The sequence below is a fragment of the Melospiza melodia genome, chromosome 20 (assembly GCF_035770615.1).
Source record: "Melospiza melodia melodia isolate bMelMel2 chromosome 20, bMelMel2.pri, whole genome shotgun sequence".
NCBI lineage: Eukaryota > Metazoa > Chordata > Aves > Passeriformes > Passerellidae > Melospiza > Melospiza melodia.
The window spans coordinates 8,895,235-8,918,671 of NC_086213.1; the positions used below are offsets into that span (position 1 = coordinate 8,895,235).

The 23,437-nt window shown below is 45.1% G+C and overlaps 1 protein-coding gene across 15 annotated transcripts in view; it reads right to left on the reverse strand.

Moving 5' to 3' along the window:
* FBRSL1 (fibrosin like 1) overlaps positions 1 to 23,437 on the reverse strand; it is a 495,930-nt gene that overhangs the window by 348,248 nt on the left and 124,245 nt on the right. For all 15 annotated transcript variants that reach the window (XM_063173528.1, XM_063173525.1, XM_063173535.1 and 12 more), the window contains exon 2: positions 13,323 to 13,523. In XM_063173528.1, coding sequence (XP_063029598.1) covers positions 13,323 to 13,523 — 201 coding nt within the window. The remainder of the gene's footprint in view (positions 1 to 13,322; positions 13,524 to 23,437) is intronic.

Here is a 23,437-nt window from a genome sequence, read left to right on the forward strand (position 1 = left end):
TCAAATTGGTACAAGGGATGCCATCATTACGGGACAAGACAGAGTAAAACCGCAGCACATTAGCAGCCAGCAAACGGCCCCGGTCAATGCAGTGGAACAGGCAACACCACGGCTCAGACATGATGGATTGAGACCTCAATAATTGTAATTTATTAGCTGGTGCTGCTCAACTGGCACAAGGACCAGGTGGGAACGGGCTGAACCTGCGCGGTGTTTGCGGGAGGAACAACATTCCTTCTGCAAGGTCTAACTTGAAATCATTTTACACTGAAGTGAAGATGTGTCACGGCTTAATTCAAGCAGCAGTTATGTGTACTGAAGGATGAAAGTGTAAATCAGCAGCAGACTGGGAAGCAGAAGGCTCCTGATATCAAATGTCAGTGGGGCTGCTCCCTTGCTTTGCAGCCTTTGACAAGTCACTTGAACCTCTGGTGCTTCAGTGAAGGCAGGTACAGCACTGGGTCAGGAGCAGGATTCCCATCACAGGCCACATTCATCCCCTGTGCTTGGATCTGAGGTAAACTGCCTCCTTTCCTCACTGTATTTACAACTGACACTGCAGTCAGTACATGAGACTGGCCCGTGGATATTTAAAGCCATGTGTGACAAACAGGCTTTATGTAATGAATTAAGCTAAGCTGCAAGAGTAAACCTGACAGACATGCACATGCATTCACACTCACACAAAGCCCAACTGTCCCCCTTCCACACGAGCAGCTCCACGGGAACACGGACACAGCAAAGCCCAGGTAGAGCTGTGCCATGGATGAATGCACCCCAGATCTCCTTCCAGGTAGCACACATGAGGTAGCAGAGCCCAGGTTAACAAGCTGGGATCCCCATGGGCCTGCATTCCTGCTCCTCCTCTCTGCTGAAGCCTGTGCCACTGAGTAGTCATTACTTGTTGCTAAACGAGGCAACCATTCCCATGCCCAGGAATGCCACACTCCCCATGGATTCTGCTGGGCAGGCAGAATTTTAAGAATTCGGAATATTTTCCAGTTAGTTTCAGCAAACAGAATGTAAGCCACCAGCACCGGAGGTGCCAACACAACCCACCAGCAGCTGCTATTTCCCTCCCATCTTCTGGTAGGAAAAATCTTTTGGATGCCAAACCCCCTGAAGTACAGATCTGCCACCCTCACACCCAGTTAGACCTTGACAGCTCCTTTTGCCACTTCCCACCTGAGGTCAGTGAGGAAAGCAAAGGACCAAATGAGAGGTGTAAGGCTGGATCTCTGAGCTAAGGGCAACACATAACCAAATACCACTTCTGGGAAGAATAAAATAAATGCATTAACACTGAATTGCAGATTTATTTTTTTTCTTGGTAAGCCTGTTTGGCTCACTGCAATCAGCTCTATGTACATTTCACACTCTAAGCTCATAATCAAGTGGGGTTATTTCAGAGCAGTAGATACCTGAGCCCTATTTGAAGCTTCCTTAACTGGATCTATTCCTTCCTAAAGCTACCCAAGAAGCCAGTTACCAAGGACAGAAAACCACAAAATTACACATTCAGTACTTCTAACTAGCTCTTCACCCTAGAAGACTTTTAGAGGGTATATAATTAAGAAAAATAAAATGGTTAGGCTTAAAAACTGGCTCAGCGAGTTTGCTATCAAGATCCTTGCCTGGGTTTGTGCTGTGGAAACACCCTCAGCACTCACACCTAGTTCTCAATCATGAGATGATGATTAATACCAGCATTAGATCATCCTCAGCAATTGCCAGAGATTTCTGCAAGGTTCTTGCTGGATTAAATCATTGAATGGTGCTCAGCACCTCTGAGCAAGTCCTTGAAACCCGATGCTGGCACCCATCCTGGGCACCTGACCTGGCACATTCATCTGGCATGATGCAGAAATCCTGACTTGGATGGAGTCACTGTTCCCCTGTCCTCCACCTGAACCAGCTGGCTGTGCTCTGAGTCAGCTCTGAGCTGATGTGCCAGGGCTGCTTCCAAATCCAGACAAGTCTGTGGATGATGAGGTTCCACAGCTTAAGGCTGGTCCACTATACCCTGCAAGACCCAGACTCCTACAGCAATGACCTCCTCTCTGCCTTCTTTAGGTTGAAAATATAGTTTTATATTTTGCTGTATGGTAAAACAATAATCATCATGTCCCCTGCTACTTTTCTTCTGTGTATTGCAGCCATTTTTAAAATTAAGTAAAAATTATTTTCTCCCCACTACAGATAAGGATGGCTAAGCAATTCATCCTGTTGCCCAATAATCTAATAGCACAAATCCTTTAAACTCAACAACTTTACCATCATTACTGGCAAGAATATGGCCTCTCCTCCTCTCCCAGAGTAATTTTTTGAGGGGAACAATGAGAAGGGGTTTTAAAATTATGTGTCTGCAGAGTCTGGAAAAATAAAAAAACCCAACTCAGATCCCAAGTACCATCACGCTAGAGATCAAGATTCATACTCAACACAGAAATAAAAATATCATGTACAGGTTAATTCCTTACAAAGTGACTACTAGGTGAAAGAAACTATCTGATAATGAAAAAGAATTTATCACTTGCTTAATTTCTATTGTAACATATATAGTTCAGCACTGGAAACAGCTCATTTTTCGGATAGGCAGAAAGAAAAGATTGACTTCTGCTGATTAAATCCATATTCTGTCAGAACAAGCTGCAAGTCAACAAGTGTGTCAATACCTAACCAGGAATTAACTAAGGGCTCCAATTTGTGCAGCTGCATTAACAGCCTTTGCTGCAGGAAGCAAGTGGAAAAGCCCTTCAGCTTTTCAGCAGGTTTAGCAGATGCACCTGAGGCTGTGACAGCTCATCCCCACAGGTCCCTGAACAGCAGGATACACCTGATCAATGTGGGCCACGTGGTGCTGAGGGCTGCAGAAATCCTCTCCTTGTCTACAGCCTGCAAATGAACGCAGCTGAAGCAGGAGAAATTCCTGTTATTGCCTATGGAAGTTACAGACATCCTGCCAAAATAAATAAATAATAGCCATTAGGAAAATGAGCTCATGATGCCTCTGGAATGATCAGAAATCTTATTTTGAGTCTCATTAAAGGAGCACAACAAACATCTTAAAACAGCTTGTACATTTTATGTGCCTGGATCTATCAAGCTAGAAGAAAGACATTTATTCTAGTGAAAGGTGTCAGAATATGAAATAAGAAATGAGAGTAAACTTGATCTGTGGGATTTGTGTAAATGCTGAAGTGAACAAGGGGCACATTGCATCAACAAGTCACTGGGATTTAGGCTCTCAGCTAACTGAACCCTTATGGGGGCAATGCCAGCCCCATCCAACCTGGAATTGGACACTTCAGGGATGGGGCAGCCCCACCCTCACAGGGAGGAAACTCACAACAAAGCTTATCCTCTTCTGTATTTTTTAATTCATAGGAAGAACACATAGATGTGTTCAGCCTTCACAAGCACCAAGTCTCAAGCCACTAAAACACTCTCATAGAAAAATAATCATTTCTGATGAGCAGCTATCATGGAACTGTAAATAAATCCCTATTCTTAAAGTGCACTGGCAGGTCAGTAAATGCTGAGATCCAGAGTGGTGGTAATTGTATAACTGGAGAAAAGTTAAGAAAAATATGCAATTCAAGGAGCTAGGATTCAAACGCTGCAGCAATAAAAATGGGTTTTTGAAATCATCTTTACAAAGGTATGTGATAGCTGGATGAACACAAAGCACTATATAGATACCTAATTCCTGAAAAATATTCTCTCCCTGTTTCTTGGGTCAGTGAAACCTCTAACTACCAAAACACCTGCTTTTGGCTCTGCCTTAGGCTTATGCCTATTTGAGGTGACCCAGGGTTATTAGACAACAATGCAGCTCCTACTAAATAACACACACACACACACAAAAACCCCACCAACACCAACAAAAAACCCACCACAAAACATGCTGCTGTTCTGGTTTTTTTCTCTGGGACAATGCAGACTTTATTACATCTGCTATTACAACGTGCCTATAACAATGTTCTCTAACAAGCAGCCCTAAGGTCAAATATGTTCCTTGATCAATTTACTACAGGTCCCTGGTGCTGCTGCTGTGGGTATACTGTCTGGGGAAAAAAATAATCCCTTTATTCCTTTGCTTCACTATCAGGAGAAAAAAAAAAAAAAAAAAAAAAAAAAGCTGTCACAAAGACATTTTTCTTCTGCCTCTGCTCTTGACAAGTCAGGTAAACAGGGAGGAAATACCCAGCTGTAAGAGACCAGCATTTGTACAGGCATATAAAACCACACTGTTTATTTACTGAGCTCCTCAAAGCAGCAGGATGATTCAGAACAAGACTATGGGGATTTGGAAGATGTCTTAGCAAAACACCTGCAGTTCTTTGCATGAGGACAAATAAAAGTCACTCTGGGTGTGAGAGTGGTGTGGTCATCTCCTTACAGGAATTTACCAGCTCAGTACATTGCTACAGTCAAATAACTCTGACAAGCAACAGCACTAATTCACAGATGCTCTGAGCAGTGCAGTCATCACATTAACCCTCTCCTAGTTTTATCAGTAAAGCTCTGACTTTGGTCTGGTTTTGCTCAACACACCAGCATCAACCAATAAGCAATAACTCTACCCAGAAAAGCAGATTTGATGCTGGCAAACTTGCTACAGAAATCACTTCAGGCTTGCAGTAAGCAGCAGGAAAGGAGTTAATCTCACTGGCCACAAGGCTGAGTACCAGTCTTACTCATGCCTGACTGCATGACTTTTGTTTCATGTGTTGTGATTTATTTCTTTTCGCTCTGTGTGAGGGTTTGAGTCACAGACTGGTACCAGCATTAAGGGGAACCATCCCATTCAGCCCCCCATGCTGGAGCTCCATGTGCCTCTGGTTATTTGTGGGTTATTCTAGGGATTGCCTTTGCTTGCTCCCATCACTCCTGAACAAACATGCTAATTCCTGCAAACAGCCCCTTTAAAAGACACCCCTCTCAAAAGAAAAAAACCCCTTTGCTAATGGCCTATAATGGGTCTAAATAAAGCCTGAGCTGTTTCTTACTCAGGCACAACTTCATTGCTTCTATTCCCTTCACACCCTGCCCGGTTGGCATAATTTGCAGAAGGGTTTTAGCATGGACAATTGAAACACCCACATGCTGCCTGAACTAAAAAGCTTAATCCTAGAGCCCCTTTCTTCCTGTGTGATAGCTAAACGTGGCTTTTATTCTGATTACACCAGTCCCATCTGCACTGTCAGTTCAACCCATGAAGACTGAACTCCAACCATACCCCCACACAGATCAGGACAGCATCTCACCCACCACAATGCCTAGAGAAGGTTTAAAATCTGGCAGAACTCCAACCATCCCATTTCATATGGCTAGAATAGAATTCCCCCTAAAACAGCAGACTCCAGGGGTGTAAAAACCCCCAAGTCACCTCACCTGGTAATTAATTAACACCTTGGTCAACTCAAAATCAGGACACTGACAAAAGGACAAGCAGGGGCCACAAAGAAAAGCTGGCAGCTTCTTCCAAGACCACACATTCCCATTGGGGTGCCATGCCCTGGAACAATTTTAATCCATCTTTCTCTTTAAGCAGAGACAGCTCTGCCAGCGACGATGATACGACAGTGACAAAGGAGGGCTGAAACTCAGACCCAAATTGTTATTCCCCTCAGCTAGGCAGTTATGCACAAGAAACACTGCTTGTAAACACTTCTTTGTCAAACACTCAATTACAAGCTGCTTTATGAACAAAATGAGGCAGTGGCAAGGAAAGTGAGAGACGAGAATGGGGAGGCAATCTCCAGTGGCTCCCAGCCATGGCCCAGGAGCATTCCAGGTGACACTGCCAGCCCCTCTGACAGAGGGCATGGACACACGGTGGGAAAACACCAAATCCAGCTCTGCAGAATGGGGTTTGGGTTTTGAGGACCTCAGCTTTGTTCAGTTGTTATGGTTATTCCTATGCAGTAAGGAAAGAATAAATGCTTTATTTTTATATTGTCGCTTTTTGCAGCCTGAACCAGGAAGGAAAGGAGCACATGTACAAATGTGGAACAAGTTCAAAGCTGTCAGTTCAGGCAACACTCAATATGACTCTTTTTGTCATCCTCATTTACACCTTTATACACTGAAAATTGCTCCAGAGGAGCTAAAAAGTAACTGGAAACTGGAACGTTCATTTTTTCATGTTAAAGCTGCAGATGTACTCCACAATGTCCAGCTGAGCTACCTCCAGCTTCCATCCTAAAAGGACTGAAGCTCTAACTCCAAAGACATCTGACTGACACTACAGCCAATAAATGTCATGTCAAATTATAAAATATTGCCCTATGACCACTTGAAAGTTTTGAGAACCAACAGAAAAACAACTTCATGAGATCTAGTGCCACCTTCCAGGAGGCTGCAATGTCACAGCATCACAGGGCTGCTCATCATGGCACTGTTACTCAGGCTGCCCTGGACAACACCCCTTCCTTGATCCATTCCCTCCTCCCTGGACCCTTGTAGCAATGTTATTCCAGTGGATAAGATTTCCCCTGGAAAGAGTTTTTTTTCCTTGATTTTACTATTCAGTTCAATGAGTCGAGCAGACTTTCCACAAGGACTGAGAGGCGGAACACAGCTCAGCTCTGAGAGGTGGAACACAGCTCAGCTCTGGGTGAGTTCCACAAGGACTGAGGGGGGGGAATATAGCTCAGTTTTGAGAGGCTGCCACAAGGAAAGCCAAGTCAGCTGGAGCAGAGCCACTGGATGACTTCAGGCAAGGACTGGCAGCTGCCAAAGCAATCCTGGCACGCTGGGTACCCCAGCAGCCTCCTGCAGGAGCTGAGAGCCATGGCCAGCAGTCAGCAAGGACAAGTTCTGCATGGGGAAAGGAACAGGACCTCATGGAAAAGGTATTTATCCCGCCTCCGCCACCTGTGACTTTGGGATGTCGTTTTGTTTGTTTGGAATCAGCTCAGACTTAGACTGGTGTGGCACAGATGGTTTAGTCATCACACTGCTAAGTGTGCTAGGAGAAGAATATTGGCTGTCTGCAGCAATGGTGCTTATTTCACACCAATAAAAATACCTGTGACCATCCCAAATATCACTGCAGACGTGTGGTGCGAGCAGAGGAACAGAGGCTACAATCAGGTAACTCATCCCAGCCTCTTCTGCAAAGTTAGCTAAAATATTGGGCAGCCAGTGCTTAAATCAACATGAAGGAACCTTTTAGATGCTTCTTGTCCAAATCAGAAAAACAACATCCAAAAAGGCTCCTTCAGGGTCCTAGCTCCTCCTGCAGCATCCACACTAAACCTGGCAATAATGTCTGCACATCTCACAGGACACCTGGAACTTGTCCTGCTCACAGCTATGAAGAGATGTACAATTAAAACCTCCAGCCAGGGCTCTGAATCTATTCAAATAGCCCACACTACTCCATTTCTCAACTTGCTAAAAATCACAAGATCCAACAGAAGTGCTTTATCTTGGTACCTTCCCCAAAAAACCCACAAATAAAACAAAGTGAGAGGAAGGAAGAAAGAAAAGAAAGAGGTCTTAGTGCATTGTGTCAACCAATTATATTCAACAGAGAAAAAGATACAAGTGGTTATAGCTTCCTGTAAATTACTTCATGTAATTAAATCCCCGTCTCTAAATTACAGACCATTTAGCTCTTCTTTTATAACAATGTAACCAATGACCACCACCAACCTTTTTTATAGCATCTAATGCCACATAAGTTGTTAGCAATGAAATTTCCTTTTTATTTCTGCCTTTCAAAAGAAGCTGCTGTAATGAGATTCATTCACAGCTACTTACAGACTGTCATGAGAAGAGAGGATTGCCTTGCTTCCCTTTATTCTGCTCCTCTCTGAGGCTATCTTTAAGCAAACGTGACCTAAAATCATTATCAGTCATCTCAATGCAGGCAGAGAAGTTAAAGGTGACCAGCAAGAGTTTTAAAACATGGAGCTCATAACTGATTTGATTTTTCACACACATACAACATGCACCAGCGTGGCTTAACCAGAGACAAGTGGGGCACTTGGAGCACCCATCCTGGCAAAGGAGGGTCAGCTACAAAAGGGGAACCCACTGCTCCAGACAAGCAACTGTTTCACTATCCAGTGAAAAAGACAAAGCCACATTCTCTTATATATCACACTTCCAGCAGCCAAAACATGCTTTACATCACTGTTCAGAAAATAATATTTGCAGTGTAGTGAAATCCAGCACATCCTTCTGTTTCATTCTTCAGCACTGGTCTAAAAAGAATTGGACACCCCACAATTCTAACGAGCATGGTCCCTTCAATTTGTGTTTCCCTACCAGAACTGCAGAGGGTTTCGAAATACATTTTTTCTGGCTTAAGCAAAGGCTGCTCCTGTCACAGTTCCCAGAGGGTTTATGGCACTGTTTTGCACTACTCTTCAAGCAGTGTGTTACAGAAATCTGTTATGGAAACTGTGCTGTAGCTCTCCAAAGGTGGCTGCAATCCCATGATGAAGTTACCTGTGCCACAGCTATAATGCAGACTTTAATGGTCTAGTGTTGGTACAGCATTTTAAACAAACTACACACACTGCAAAGTTCTCCCTCTGCTGCAGAGCGGGCTCGGCAGCCACTTCAGGAATCTTGATGAATTCTTGGATAAATTTAGCAAAAACAACAGCACTTCTTTGTAATAGCAGGGTTTCATTTGGGAAATAAACATCCACTTTTTATTTACAAAGGATTTTTCCTCCTCCTGCCACTGCTGTGCTATGCCCACTGCTTCCCTCTACTTTGATCCAAAAAAACAGAATACCAAGTGCCTAACCAGGACTTAAAGCAGATTTTTAAATTAGTTCCTGACAGTGCAAACAGATTGCTATTGATTGAAATGAGGCTGATTTCAGGCCCTGGATTAGCAAAGCTAATGCCTGGATGCTGTGCTGCCCATTTCAGAGCCGCTCCCCAGTGGCTTCCAGGCAGCTGCGGAGCCTCTGCAGCCGCAGATTAGCGTGAGAGAGCAGGGCAGGGCCATCTGGGGCTGTGCCTGAGCCCAAACAAGGGCTCCCCCCAAATCCCCGGGGCCAGGACCCTGCCCTACACCCTCACCAGGAGCTCTGCAGCCAGCCGGGCTGTGCACAAGCCCAGGAGGGAGTTGGTGTTTGGGAGGCTTTGCTGGAGCCCAGCATCACAGCTCACTGAGCACGGTGACCTTGCTCTGGCCACAGCCACTCTGGATGGAGCCAAAGGCACTGGGGACAGCCCAATCCTGGTTTTCCTGTCCAGACAGCCTGGCCAAATCTGGGACACAGGCTGCACACAGGTAATGCCGCTGCCTTATCAGCCCTGCTCTCCCAGCCAACACTTTTTTAAGCTCTCCCTGCAAGAGCTTTCATGTCCAAATTGTACAGCCTTGTACTTACAAAGGTAGAAATGGATCCTGCTTTTAAGCAACGTTTTGCTGATTAAAAGAAAATAGACTTTTTTTTCCTCTGGCTTTGTTGTTTAGTTTCAAAGAAGGTTTAAATAACAATATCTGCTAACAAAAAAAGGGTAACATCAATTAGAAACAAAAAGAAACTAGTTTGTATAATTTCAGTGCTCAAAAGCAGCGAAATGCAAACACCAAAGCAGCACACACCAAACCAAACCAATCCCCAAAACCCACATTAAAGGCAACCTTTCTTCTTTTTATTTTTTTTCCCCTGTAAGCCGACTGCCTAGAATTCATTGGGTTTTAGTAATTGAGATACTGAAGGTAACAGAATAAGTTGCTGTTATATCTAGACCCTCTTAAACACAATTCAGCTTCCAAATGCTACATTATTAAGCCATGGAAGAACAGGCATATCCATGTCCTCTGGCTAAAGACAAAGACTCCAAAGGTTATTTTTCAGACTCACTCTCCTATGTGGCTGCTGAATCTCAGCTAAGAAAGGGACATTTCAGCCTCTGAACTGTGCACCACTAAGCACACACTGCCTCCAGCCCACCATGGCTTCACATCCAAGCATGATAAATACTATTTACCATTATCTGGGAAATGCAAGTAACACTAAACAGCTACACAATCCTATTGCCCAACTGCCAGCACGAGCAGTATGACGCCAAAGGAAATTTTCCACAGTATTTCATTATCCAGATGAGTTTCTAGACCTGTCTTGGGAAAGGCCCCCACTACTATGCACAAATGGGGCCAAGGGTACGTAAATGGTTTGAAAAGGAGCTATCAATTTTCACCCAGACATCAGAAGAAACAACGTGCATCCTGGATGGAAAAAATGACTTGGTGTATCACCTTCAGCTCAGATCAGCAGTAACCCAGAGCACAGCCCTCCTGGGGGGCAGGGAGGGTGTTACATCCCTTAATGAATGTTGGATAACGAGATGATGAGCATCACAGAGAAACCACATGAATAGGTAATCAAACTTGTTAATGCAATTTAGCAGTTCCAGCCCGGCAACACGATCCATTAATCACCGACAGCACTCAGCAGTTTGGGGAGGGCTGGGGAATTGGCTGTGCCTTCCCTCCCTGCAGGAAGCTCTGCTCAAGCCTCAGAGATGTCACACCTCCAGAGAAACACGACCTGTTCGCTCCCCTGCCCTCTCCTCCAGGCTCCTATGAGCACTAAACACTGCACCACCCCGCTCTCCTCAGCTTCTCCGAGACTCGCCCTCATCCCGGGTGATTTAAACAGTGGGTGAGAAAAGGAAGGAGGAGGTGTAAGACACTAATCTTCGTGACAAATGACTATCTGCAGAACGCTGTGTTATTACAGCAGCATTTAACAGCTAAATATATTCAACACACCATGATGCTCCCAAGCTGACTAAACAGAGAGCTCGAGGTTAAACTAACTGGAAATAACAGCAACTCTTTCCTATTAGCCCCAGCTCTTTTCAGAAGGTGGTGATTGTACAGAAAGGGCAGAAAAAAAGGGGAAAAAAACCAAAATCCCAACTGTTCTACATCCACAGTGCTCACACATTCAGAGGAATAAACAACTCCAAAAATGAAATGAGCAAAGAGAAGAACAGCTCAGCTCAGGTTAATCAAAGACTGACTCAAAGTTCACAGAATGATTCTCCAAAAACCAGAAGAACAACATAAGACACATAAGGGAGCAGTGTAACTGAGAGGTTTCATCTTATTGTACCTCTTACTTAATCTAATCAAATCATACATCCAACCTTTAAATCCCTTTTTAAAGGGGCTGACAGGCTGCTCTCCCTCCCCAGCACAGTCTGCAGCTGTGGTGGGGATTCCTTTCCCCAGGCACTGGGTTAGCTTTGGACATGGCCTTTGGAAAGGCAATGAACTCAATTTAAGGAATGCTCCTGTGTTGGAGGAGGCAGTCACAGCCTTTCAGAGGGGCTGGATTTACTGCAGGCCACTCTGGCTACACCAGAATTCACCACAGCTCTGAACACATCCTCACTCCTCGACACACCTGGTGGTTGCAAGAGCTTTTGTTGCTCCCCATTGCGGAACAGCAGTTTGGAGTCAGCACCTTTCCCTGTGTACACGTGTTGACAGCAGCCTCAAACTCTGACAAATCTTGGACAAAAGGACCATTTGAAATGCCTTTTCCTCCCTCTGCTTAGTTACAGCAAGAGATAAATGTGTTTGAATGGTTTTTATACACAGTTGGGAGCAATAGGCTGGAAAGGACAGATTGGTTCCTGCAGCCCTCTTCCCATAGCCCGAGGTACAGAACAACCAAATATTCAGGAGCAACAGCAATCTGGATGCTTTGTCAAATGGAGTGAAATATAAATCTAATTTTCTAAACAAAGCAGACAACCTGGCACTGAAATCAGCTTACCACTTTGCACCTCTCTACAAGGATTAGCAGAATGCCATAATTATAATGCCCAATTTGATTTATTAGAGGAGGCTGCATAGAAAAGATGACAATTCAGTAGTATTGTGAAGAGAAGGGATGAGAGTAGAAGGAAAGCTTCAAATTGAACAGCAATTTCTAAGCAACATCTCAATATAATTAGCATTAATTACAGTAAGCTATCCAAATTAGGTATAAACCTATGTTTAATAACCCTGAGATGCAAAATTCACCCACTAAATTCCAGGAAACTTGTCATTGTTAACAACCTTTTCCTCCTGCAGGAATGGGAAACCTCCCCACTGTCTCACAAATCCACAACTATGCAAATCCCTGCCATGCACTGCATTTCCTGCAGTGTAACAGAACTGAAGAAATAACTTCCACCAGATCATGAGAATCTCTAATTTAAAATGTGATGAGCCCTTCTAAATCAATATACTGAAACACAAAAGAGTATGTGGTGGAGAAGTTACAGGGGAGAGTTACATGACATAACCTTCGCCATATTTTTAAATGTTTAAGTACTGCAAGTCTGAAAAAACATTTCCAGTAACTGGACAATTCAATCTTTGGCTGCCTGGCACACACACAGGATTAGTTTCACAGAACAGAAGGTGACTTGAGTTAAACAGCTCTTTTCTGCTGGAGAAATGGAGAATAAAACCCACTTTTTTCATCTTAGTGCATTTCCTAGCTCGGAACAAATGCTGGAAGGTCAAGCACGCTGCTGCTCCCACTGGCTGCCACTTGGCACCCCGTTAGGGACAACTGGGAAAGTGTCCACGGAGAGAAGCTGCTGTGCCATGGGATTGCCAGGCCATGAATGCACACTCAGCCACTCACAAACCTCCCTGCTGAGCAGCAGTTGGAGATAAAGAGCCTGCCAGCCTCAGAGCCTTTTCTTGTCACCTGCCCCTCTGCACACACTGTGCCTCAGATGGAGGCTCTGGAATAATTCCCTCCAGCATCACAACTCTTCATTCATTAATGCTCCAGCACATTGTAGAAGGGTACACAGGAAAGAGTGCCCAGAGCACAGCTTCCTGCAAAATTAATTTCCACTTCTAAAATGCTCAAATAGTCTCTCCTCCTCAACATTCTGTTCTGGGGTAAGTCAAAACTCCAGTCAAGAGATGGCCATACAAGTCTGCAGCTTCCAGGTGCACACTGCCCACCACAATTCCTCCAAAGGAGGTTAGGATCTGATGGATGATTCCTGCTTGTGTTCAAGACCATCAGGGCCACAAATCCACTGTATGAACCACTGCACTGTCTCAGAGCTGCAGGCACCAGGGAGATCTGCTCCTTTCTGCATTACCCAGTGCACCAGGCTTCCCCTTCAGCTTATGGAACCTGCCCTCAACTCAGGATTTGTGCACTTGGCCACAAGTCTTTTGAGAGGCATTGCTTCCACCAGCACAGGTAACCAGAGAAGCCAATTACAAGGACAACCTCACCTCCCAGCAAGGCCAACACTTCACAGCGCCCCAGGCCGAGAGATCTCTTCAGGTGAGATTGTTTCCCTACCTGTTTGGACAGCTTCAAGGGCAGTTTCTTCTTCATCCTCTCCTTGCCTCTCTCTGCCTCTCTCTCCGAGCTCCCGGCATCGTTGTTGTGGCCATTCTCACTTGGCTCAGCAGACACACAGTTCTCAGATTCTCTGGGTTTCTTGCCTGGATGCCTCTCCCATTTCTCCTTCCGCTCCTGAGGCTTTAGTGACATGTCCTTCTGTAAAGGAGATTAAAAAAGAGAATGGTAAGTTCTTTATGTTCTTTGCAGCTACCTTTAAGCACTAAGCTGTATAAATACTGAATAAAAACACAAACAAGACAGTATGTATCTTCCAGAGATGATTTAGGATGAATAATTAGGCATGCACAACACAAACAGTAATTTTAGATTAGATTAGGATGAATATTCTCCAGGCTAGGTGTTTGATTAATTTCAGCGATGCTGAAACTGGCTACGAAAATGAGCTCGCTTCAGATTAACTCAGAAACCATAAGTCAACAGCACATGAACAAATCAGCATCCTGAAGGGAAGCCTTAAACTGCTCAACTGAAACAGAGGTGGGTTTTGTTTTGTTTCTGATCTGAGAAGTATCAGACCCCCCCTGGGGCTGACAGTCTCTGATTCACAGCAGCATTCATATGGAGAAAGGCACTTCTAAAGCCCTAGCACAAATTCCCTCAGCCAGAGAGATCAATGGGATCCAAACACACAACAGAGGCTGAACACTTCTAAGTGTTAAGCGTCTGCCCTGAACCAGGCTGTAACACACAACCCAAGCCCGGTTAAAAAGCAGGTATGTCATGTCAGAATGATTAACACTGGAAGTGAGATCAGAGGAGGGAATTACTCTGCTATCCCTGGCATCTCTGAGGACTGGAAGCTGAACTCCCAGTGACAGAGCACCAAACTCTCTCTCTACACACACCACGTGGAAAAGGAGTTGAAGAAATAATATGACAAATCACTATGACATTGGGTCACTACAGCTAGATACATTTCTCCCTTATGTCTTTTATTAACTGCTCAAGGATAAAATCTGAATTCTTATGGGAATGTTTTGCAGGATATCTATTTCAATTATTTTTAATGTGAGGTAAATAGATTAGGAAATACCCTAAAAGCACTGCTTGCTATGCCAAAACTCAGCCACAGATATTTTTCTAAATGCTTTCTTTTGACTCAAGCAGTTACATGACAGGTATTTGTATCTTACATGAATGGAGATCACAATACAACTGCTTACATCAATGCACACACCTTCAGTACTGCAAAGGAGCTCATGAAAATCATTAGCTCTCTACTCTCTCAAAAACTGAAGCCCAACAAAAAAAGAAAATTAGGAACTGGAATGAAATGCCCTGCTGATTGCTCCAGATTACTTCCTCCCCCTCTCCCTTAATTAGTGAATTGACTGCCTCAGTGTGCAACATGCTGATTCCACTCCAAATCACTCACTTGTTTAAAGTCACCCTTCCCTGGGAAGTGAGATGATGCACAGGCACTTTAGGGTCACAGACACATTGAAATTAGAAATAAGGCAATAAAATTCAGCCGTTTCAATTCCAGCCCAGGCTCCCAGAGGATCAGCCAGCACCCACCCTCTGTACACCTTGCACAGGAGTCCTGGGGGCTGGAGGCTCCTCTTAGGGCACACACAGATATATCAAGCTGGAAACCCCCAAAGATACAACTCTTCCACCAAAATTAAAATAATTAGCACTGTCTTGGAGGCACAGAACACAGCTCAGCTTGCCAAGTTCATTACTAGGGAAAGAGCAAGGAAAATACCTGTCTGGCATTATTCTGCATGAATGATAGAGGAACATAAATCAGTGTAAGCTTCTCACTTTGGTTTTTAGTTTAAAGATAACACTTGAAAGCAGCAGTTCAAGATGCCAATTGAAGAAGGTCATATTGTGCTGTTTACTGGGAAGCTACTGAGATAAAAATCAAATTGCTAATCTTCAGCAACTAATCAAAAACTTGTCATGTGGAAATGGTATCTGCTGACTGATATTCAGCAAAACATTAGAAACAGGGATCACCACAAACATGTACCTCTGCACAAAGCCAGATGCAGCTTGTGAGGTGACAGCAGGTGCAGGGAAGATGCTGCATGAGGGACACGGAGCCCTGATGGGGGAGAAAGGAGGCTGGAGCAGGGAAATGCCACCACCTGAGAGCACCAGCAAATCATGCACGCCTGGCTTGAAGGGCAATATTCACTTCTAAGGATGCCTTCAAAGCCAATAAATTCCCATTTTGGTTTAAACTCCATCTGGCTTCACATAGTGGTTGGGCCTCTATTAATGCTTTAGGGAAAGTCTTCCTTTGGTACCTACAACACATTCACTGCAGGTTTTCAGATTATTCCTTTCACCACAGAACTGGTCTGCAAGTCTCTGTTTTTCTCCTTCCTGAAGCCCACAAAATTCCCCACCTCGAAATGCAGCTTTTCATCCCTATTTTGTCTGGAGATTTAAGGCTTGTCTCATTGCTGAGCCACTGGCAAAATTAATTCATGCAATACAGCTATAGCTGGATCAAAGCCAAGGAAATAATTCATTCACTTGTAGTGCCATCCAAGAATCTCAAGCACTTTGCAAACAGCCCTGAATGAAGCCCCGGGGCTGCTCCTGCCTCCAGTGGGGGACAGTGCAGGGATGGTGCAGCCAGGGGGACAAAGCCACGTTTGTGGGACAGGGAAACCACTCCAGATCCCTTTTCTCCCTGCTCCAGCACAGGACACAGGCGCAGGAGCTGTTCCTGGGCAGGCAGGACAGTGAGCCCAGCGTGTCCTTGCTGGCAGAGGGTGACAGCAGGCTGCGCTCTGGGCTGCCCAGCGCAGACCTCTGCAGGCACAGAGCACGACGGGGCTAATGGGGCTTCTGCTCTCGCCTCCTTTGTTTCCTTTCCATTTCCTCTACTAAAAGAGCATTCCAGTGATTGCTCTTTCACTAAAGTTTATGACCTCCAAGTTGGGGACCTCACTTAGCACAAGAGCTTACTATTTTTGGATGTGCATCTGGGCTTGTGCACAGGCAATTGCTGGAAAACTTAGCCACATCCAGAATATACAGTACATCACAAGAGGGGACATTTATTGATGCACCTTGACTGACTTCAATCCAGAAATCCCAGCCTGCAGGTGAGACTGGCCCCCAGAGCAGCAGATATTTTCATCCTCTGCACATCCTGTAAATCCTGCAGATTCACACAGTGACAGTATCTGAAGTGAGACCCCAAATTCAATAGGTTTTCACATCAGCCTTGTGGTTTCTGGCCACCCCAGGAGTCTGCAGACCTGACCACCTTTGGTGTCACAGGGCAGTAAATCCCTTTGTCCAAGCCCATTTTCTCTTCTCAGTTCCAGAAACAACACTGCTAAATCTTGCTCCAGAATACAGAAAACTGTTTTGTTCCTTACTCATCATAGCTTCCAGGGCTGTCTCCTACCTGTCCTCACTTCAGAATTTCTCTGACACCTTCCAGGGCAGGCTACAGCCTCTCCATCTGCAGCCCCTTGTCTGTCTGGGCTGCAGACTGACTGCAGATGGTTCTAACTGGCTGCATGGTTACAGATAAGGAAGAATTAGGCCTTTCTTCAGAGCCTCTTTCCTGGCAGTTCCTCCATGAAACACACAGATTCTATCTCCCTATTTGTTTATTTGGATGCACAGACACCAAAGAACATTTCATCAGGAGATGGGGCTGTGGTCCCTCCTCCAGCTCTCCCTGGAACACCTCCCACACCAGCAGCTGTGAAATTCACTCACAAAGACCCTGGAAAAGGCTGGCAACCCTGGCCCTGCAACAGATTTTAGGAGTCCACTATAAAAACCTTTGTGATTCTTTTTCCATCACTATCAGCCCAAGCTAGTTATGCAATGGCACCTCTGCTTGCAGCAGATCTGGCAGGAACCCTTCATCACTTGGAACACTCCTTCCTGAAAAGCCATTTTTCTTCTGTCACCAAGGCACAGCTGCAGTCTCCACAGACACTCAAGGGACACACTGCCCAGTTTGTAAGTAAAGATGGGAATAATGTGGGTGCACAGCCCTCAGCTCTGCAATGAGACTGTTCTTACCCCTAAAATGCCACAGCAAGACAATTCTGCACAATGGACTCCACGTTTTCTGTTTGATCAGGAAATAATGATCAGCCCTGGAGGAGCCTGGCACAAGCCCACATCCCACAGCCATGCTCTGGCTGGAGTTATCACTGCCTGTTTGCTCAGCCCAGCTCAAACTCAGCCTTAATCCTCTGAATTTACACAGCTCTGAGATCTCAGAAAGCATGCAGGGGAAGGCTGGGGCTGTAAATACCTTTCATACACAGGGAACACTTAAAGAACCTGAAGAAAACATCCAAAACCCACACAGCCAGATGAAAACCCTCAGGTCTGCTGCTGGGATGCAGAGGGTAAAAATAACACCTACAGATAATAAAATAACCATCCTTAGCCCTTGAGCATCAGTTCAAAATGCAGCCCTGGTGCAAACTCAAGTCCATCTCAATCCCCCATCCCCAGGACGCTCAGCCAAGGACTGGTTACACTCTATTCCTGCCAGACTGCTTCTGCACAAGATTATATGGGCTGATTTCCCAGAAGGAAGACAGCCTCCAGCTTCTCTCTGCACAGCTTTTCACTGCAGCACTTATTCCTTAAGTTGGGCAATATCCTACTGAACATCAGAGAAGGAGAAGGACCCACACAAAGGAAATAAAACAATGTGAAATATCCGACTGAACATCAAGCAGGAGAAGGACCCACACAAAGGAAATAAAACACACGGCTGCCTCTGAAACTGACCCTGCTTGCCCATGTTTCTGCCTCCTGCTTCTCCCAAAAAAATGGCAATGGAAAAGCCCCTGAGGATCTGAGCACCATCTATCCTTGTATCAACTTTATCACCAATTAGCAGCAGGGTTGTCAATTGGTTAATAGTTCAGGGAGAGATCCCAGCTCAGAAAGGACCTGAAACAGATTCATTTTTAAGTAGGTTAATTTTTAAATATTCCTATTGACCTGATACTCATAGAACAGCAGCACAGAAACAATTGCTGACAATGTTCTCGTGCTTTCTAAGCAGACAAAGCACATTACAAATACAGACAGGACCACACTAACACAAACCTACTGCCCATTTATTTGCATAAAGGGGACACAGGAGACACCAATTCAAATGGAAAGATAATATTGGAGATAAACATGAGAAATGTACATGAAAGACTAACTTTAAAGTGTAGATTTGAAGACAGGTCTGTAGAGAGAGAGAAACCACTGCAAGAACAGGAGCCAGCACAAGAAGAGATGAATAGCCAGCAGGCAAATGAAATGAGGTGAATAATAAGGAAGAAAAAAGGGATAAAAAAGGACCCCTGAAGGGCATCAGGCAGGACCACACTAAGGTGACTGAATTTGAGCTCAGCAGGGTGAACAGGCAGCAAACACAACTGGGGATGTTGAAAATTAGCAGCAGCACATTGAAGGGTGGGAGAGGGGAGAAGCTGAGCTGAGGGCAGGGTGTGCTGGCTCTGAGGACAGCAGGGACAGGCTGTGGAAGGAGAGCTCAGCTCCGAGGCTCCTTGCTGGATCCCCAGGGCAGCAGGCCAGCCCCGAGCGGCTCCCGGAGCCCAGGGCACTTGGGGAACCTGTCTGCTGCCATGCCCGGCTGGATTCCCTCCCATGGGCAGCTCCTCACTGCTCCTGCAATATAACACACTCCTGTTTGTTTTACTTTCCAGCCCTCTCTTCTCCCCCGCTGAGAACTCCACTGCAAACACAACTCAAGCCCCTCCAGCCTCTCAGCCAAAGACACTAAAGCTGTGTTAAAAGGCAGAAACAAGAGTCTGGATTTGAAGTGACTTTTTTGCTCTGACCCGACATTCAAGCAGCGCAATCAATATCAATTAAAATGATTGCAAATGAAATCCTTGCTTGTTTAACCTTGGACTGCAATTCTCCTTTCACAGCTGACATATTCCAGATGAGTTTAGGTCCTGCTTTTTAAAATGCATCACATTTGCTCTGACCCTGTCACATGTTTAGCTCAAGAATAAGATGACTTTTTGACAAGACAGATTTGGAAATGTTAAGACATTTGAAGCTGACACTGGTTTGCAGGTTTATGATACATGATTTAACTTAAAAATACAAGTGGATGAACCAAGAAACTTACTGTAATTGAAACACTCAAATTTATTACCAGAGGATATGTTCCTGTCACCTATGAATAGCTGAAGAGCAGGCTGCCATACTCTGCTGAACGCCCACTTGTTCTGTCTCCCAAGAATTAAGACCTTTGCTTCTAGGACCTCAAAGACACAGTACCAAGCACAGAGAGCTTGGACAAACGTTACTTCAACAAAACACAGTCAAAAATTACAAAAAGGAAGGTCAGTTCACTATTCTTTTAAATGCATTTCAATCCACGTTGAATTTACAAGGCTTTGATTGCTCTTTTTGTTTGCATGTGACCTGAATAAATAATGATACAGTGCAGGAATTGTGCACTGTATACTGTGCACAATTCCTGAAAAACTGAATACTAAGGAGAAAGGGGGTGATACTGCTGCCTTCCTTTTCAATTACTCAAGGAAAAATCCAGTCCTCTCCTTCCTAGTAGGAAGGAGGAGTAGGAAGTGGTGGGAAGTACCTGGAAACAGAGCGTTGAACACTTATTTAGGGGACAATAAAAATAAGAACGCACACAGTGAACACCTTCACTTCAGCAAGGGGCCAAGGAAATCTGCAGGAATGTGAGCTGTCCGTGTTTTTGGTATAAACCCTTGCCCACCATCACCCATGGGGGAGGCGGACACACAAAATCTGAAGCTGCTCCATGATCTCCAGGGGCAGGCAGGCGTGATTCCCCCCTCTGCTCCAATTTCCTGCAGAGAGCCGCAGCATCCTCCCTTCCCTGCTCCTCCTCACAGACACTGCTCAGCTATTAGGGCTCCCACAGGTGCTTGCTGTCCATCAGAGAGGAAATGATCCCATTTGAAGCCATCAGTATTTCCTGCAGTGATGGCAGTAAATGCCCGACGAGCGCTCACAGAATTACTGTCAGCGGAAAGTGTGTCAGAGAGCAAGGGAGCTTAAATGATTGAAGGGGAGCTGGGGCACCATTTCCAGGTAGATGAAATGAGGCATATTGCAAGTGCAGCCTGGCCAGCTTTTACAGCCTGCAGGAGTGCTGAAAGGGGCTGCTGCCCATGCACCAGCAGGCCACCCTGCCCAGCTCTCACTGCACATAAAAAGCACATTTTGGCTGGAGCTGCTTTCAGCTCAGCCTGCCTGGTTTGTGTCGTGCACAAAGGAGCTGGAAAGTGTTTGTGCCTGTCAGACAGCACCTTCTCCAGCTGCCAGGTGTGAGTGCTGAGCACATCCCCCCTGCTAACATCCATCCTCAGGAGCTCCTTCCCAAGGGACCCGTCAGCGATGGCAGCAGCACCACACACTGCCCAGCATCCCACAGGTGACAGACTGTGCAAAAACATCCCCATCCTGAACAATGGGGCCTGGGGCCATCAGTCTCAAGTAACTTCCACAGGTATCCAGCAAGTAAGCAAAGTGACACAGCCAGGCACACGCTCCAGGTCCGGTGTTTTGGGAAGACATTCCTCAAGTGTGCCAAAATCCAAGGGCACTGCTGAGCCCTCACTGCTGACAGCCAGCAAACACATGCTTTATTGACAGAGCAGCCTTTAAACACTTGATCTGAACTAATTTCCCTCTCCCCAGATTATTCAAACAGGCACTCCTTGAACTCAAACAGCTCCCACCAAGTGGCAGAATCAGGACCTGAAGAAGCAGCTGCTTACCTAAAACCAGATGTGGCCATTTCATCCCTCATTTCCAATTTTGCCAGGATGGTAACACAATCCCCAGTCCCCAGCTGGCCCTAAACTGCCAAAGGAAAAGGCATGAAGATCCTACCAGGACAAACTGGCATGGCAGCTGGATAAATTCATCATTACCAATTTTCAGCTAAGCCAGTCAGATAAAACCAGAAACACAATATTGAGTAAAAATGCCTCCAGCCTATTTATTACTATTATTATTTATTTATTATTTATAGACAGGAATGCTACATCTTAGAAATAGCTTAGAAATACTACATCTCTCTTTAAAATCAGAAACAAAAGGAGAAGGCCCAACTGTTTCTGCCTCTGCTGAGGGGGATGTCATGCTTCCATGAGCTGGACTCTGGAAATGGAGCTGAGCCAAGCTGAGGCTGGGCAGATGGACTGGACACATGGCTCATTTACCAAAGGCAGGGGCCTAAATTGCTCTCCTCCATCTATACTCCTGCATTTAAAGTGCTGATCTTCACAGTGTGAAATACACAACGATCACAGTATGATTGTGCTGACTCCCATGTGAGCAGCCTCATGCTGAGACTGAAGAGCTACAGCTACAACATCAGGTCATGACTTCAAGAACCTCAGCCTGATTTCCAAAGTAATTCAAGGCTTCCACCTGCTAAATACGAAGTTTTTCTCTATGTTTTAGGATTGCACCACACATTCACTTCATGGTGCATACTTTTAAAACACAGCCATGAAAAATGTGCTGCTCTCAAGGCAGTAGCACCCAGAGCAGGGAGGCTCCAGACGCATCTCCCACACGGTGACAGCCTGGAACACATTCCCTCCACCAGGCGTTTGGAGGCTCTGCTCGCAGCCCACACTCTTTATTCCCACCCTCAGGAAGGGTGCAGCTCCCAGGGAGCACCGAGCTCCAGCAGAGCAGGCTGTGAGCTCTGCAGGGTGACACAGCCAGGAGAGATCAGCACTCGCAAACTCGCTCCTGCCAACTCTGCTGCAGGGGTGAGAGTCTCCAGAAATAAAAACAGCCACATCCTCATCCCTGGGGCTCACTTATAAATTAATTTATATTTAAGCACTATGACACTAGAGGCATTTTTTTTACCAGCTCTGCAGTTGCCCTCAGTGGTAGGCAACAATTTTCAGTTCAGCTGTCATGAGCTCTAGAATGTGTATTCAATAATTAGTCCTCTGGTAGTTTTCTTCTGGCTGGGAAACAAAAGACAAGAAATAGAAATGGTTCAACAAGAGGAAATATGTAGGAGCCAGCCTCCTCCAGAAACAGCTGCCCATAGCACATCACTGCAACCTAAGGGGAAAGCTCTGAGCAGGATGAGTTCTAGCAGAGAGAGATGCCTTTCTAACTATCTAAATGTCACCTGTGCTAATGAAAAGCCCACGACACTGCATCTGTGCCACCCTGGCCACCCCTGCTCTGCTCCTGTGCTGCTGGAGATGCATTGAACAGTGCAGGCTGTCAGGGTGGCCAGCAGAGATGTCCATCCAGCACAGCACGTGTGCTCCTGAGCAGCTCTTCCGTAACTGCTTTGCTTGAACAAACAATGAGCAGCCAAATGTTTCAATATATCCTCAGGGCTTCCTAGAATAGTTTCAAATAGTCTGATATCTGTGGCAGAGGCAAAACATTCATTTATATCCCAGGCAATCGCTGAGAAATGGGAAACACTACAGTAGCAGGCAATTTTAATGTGTTCTATGTTACAAAACATTTTCAGTCAGAGAGCTCAAAGGTCATTAATAGATTTTCATATGTTTACAGACAGCAGCAATTTCAAGCTCTGTAATTTTAAAACTGCATGTCAGTCTCTCAACTTCCAGCTGTTATTTTAACATTAGATAATGAACACAATGCAAAGGTTACACAATCACTTGAACCAGCTTATGCAGCAGATCAAGTCACACAAATAATTATTAAATTCTAATTACACATATATTATCACTCTTATTAGAACAGCAGGGCAAATCCTCTTTTATAGATAGATCAACAGTTGAGAAAAGAGGCCAGCAAGGTTGTGCTTTTAGAGCTGCTCTTCTCTCTCCCCCATCATCTAAAGCACTGCTGATTTATGAGCCTCAGAAATAACACCTTGTTAACACCTCACCAGTCAGTGCACATCCAGCCATCAGCCTCTGTTTTACTTAAATCCTTTATAGATCCCTAATACAGACATTGATGCCTAATTAAAATATTCATCCTTGATCAGAGGGACAAAAAAGCATTTAGTGGTTACCCAGTATCCTGTTTAAATATGCTGCTTTTTCTTTATACAACTA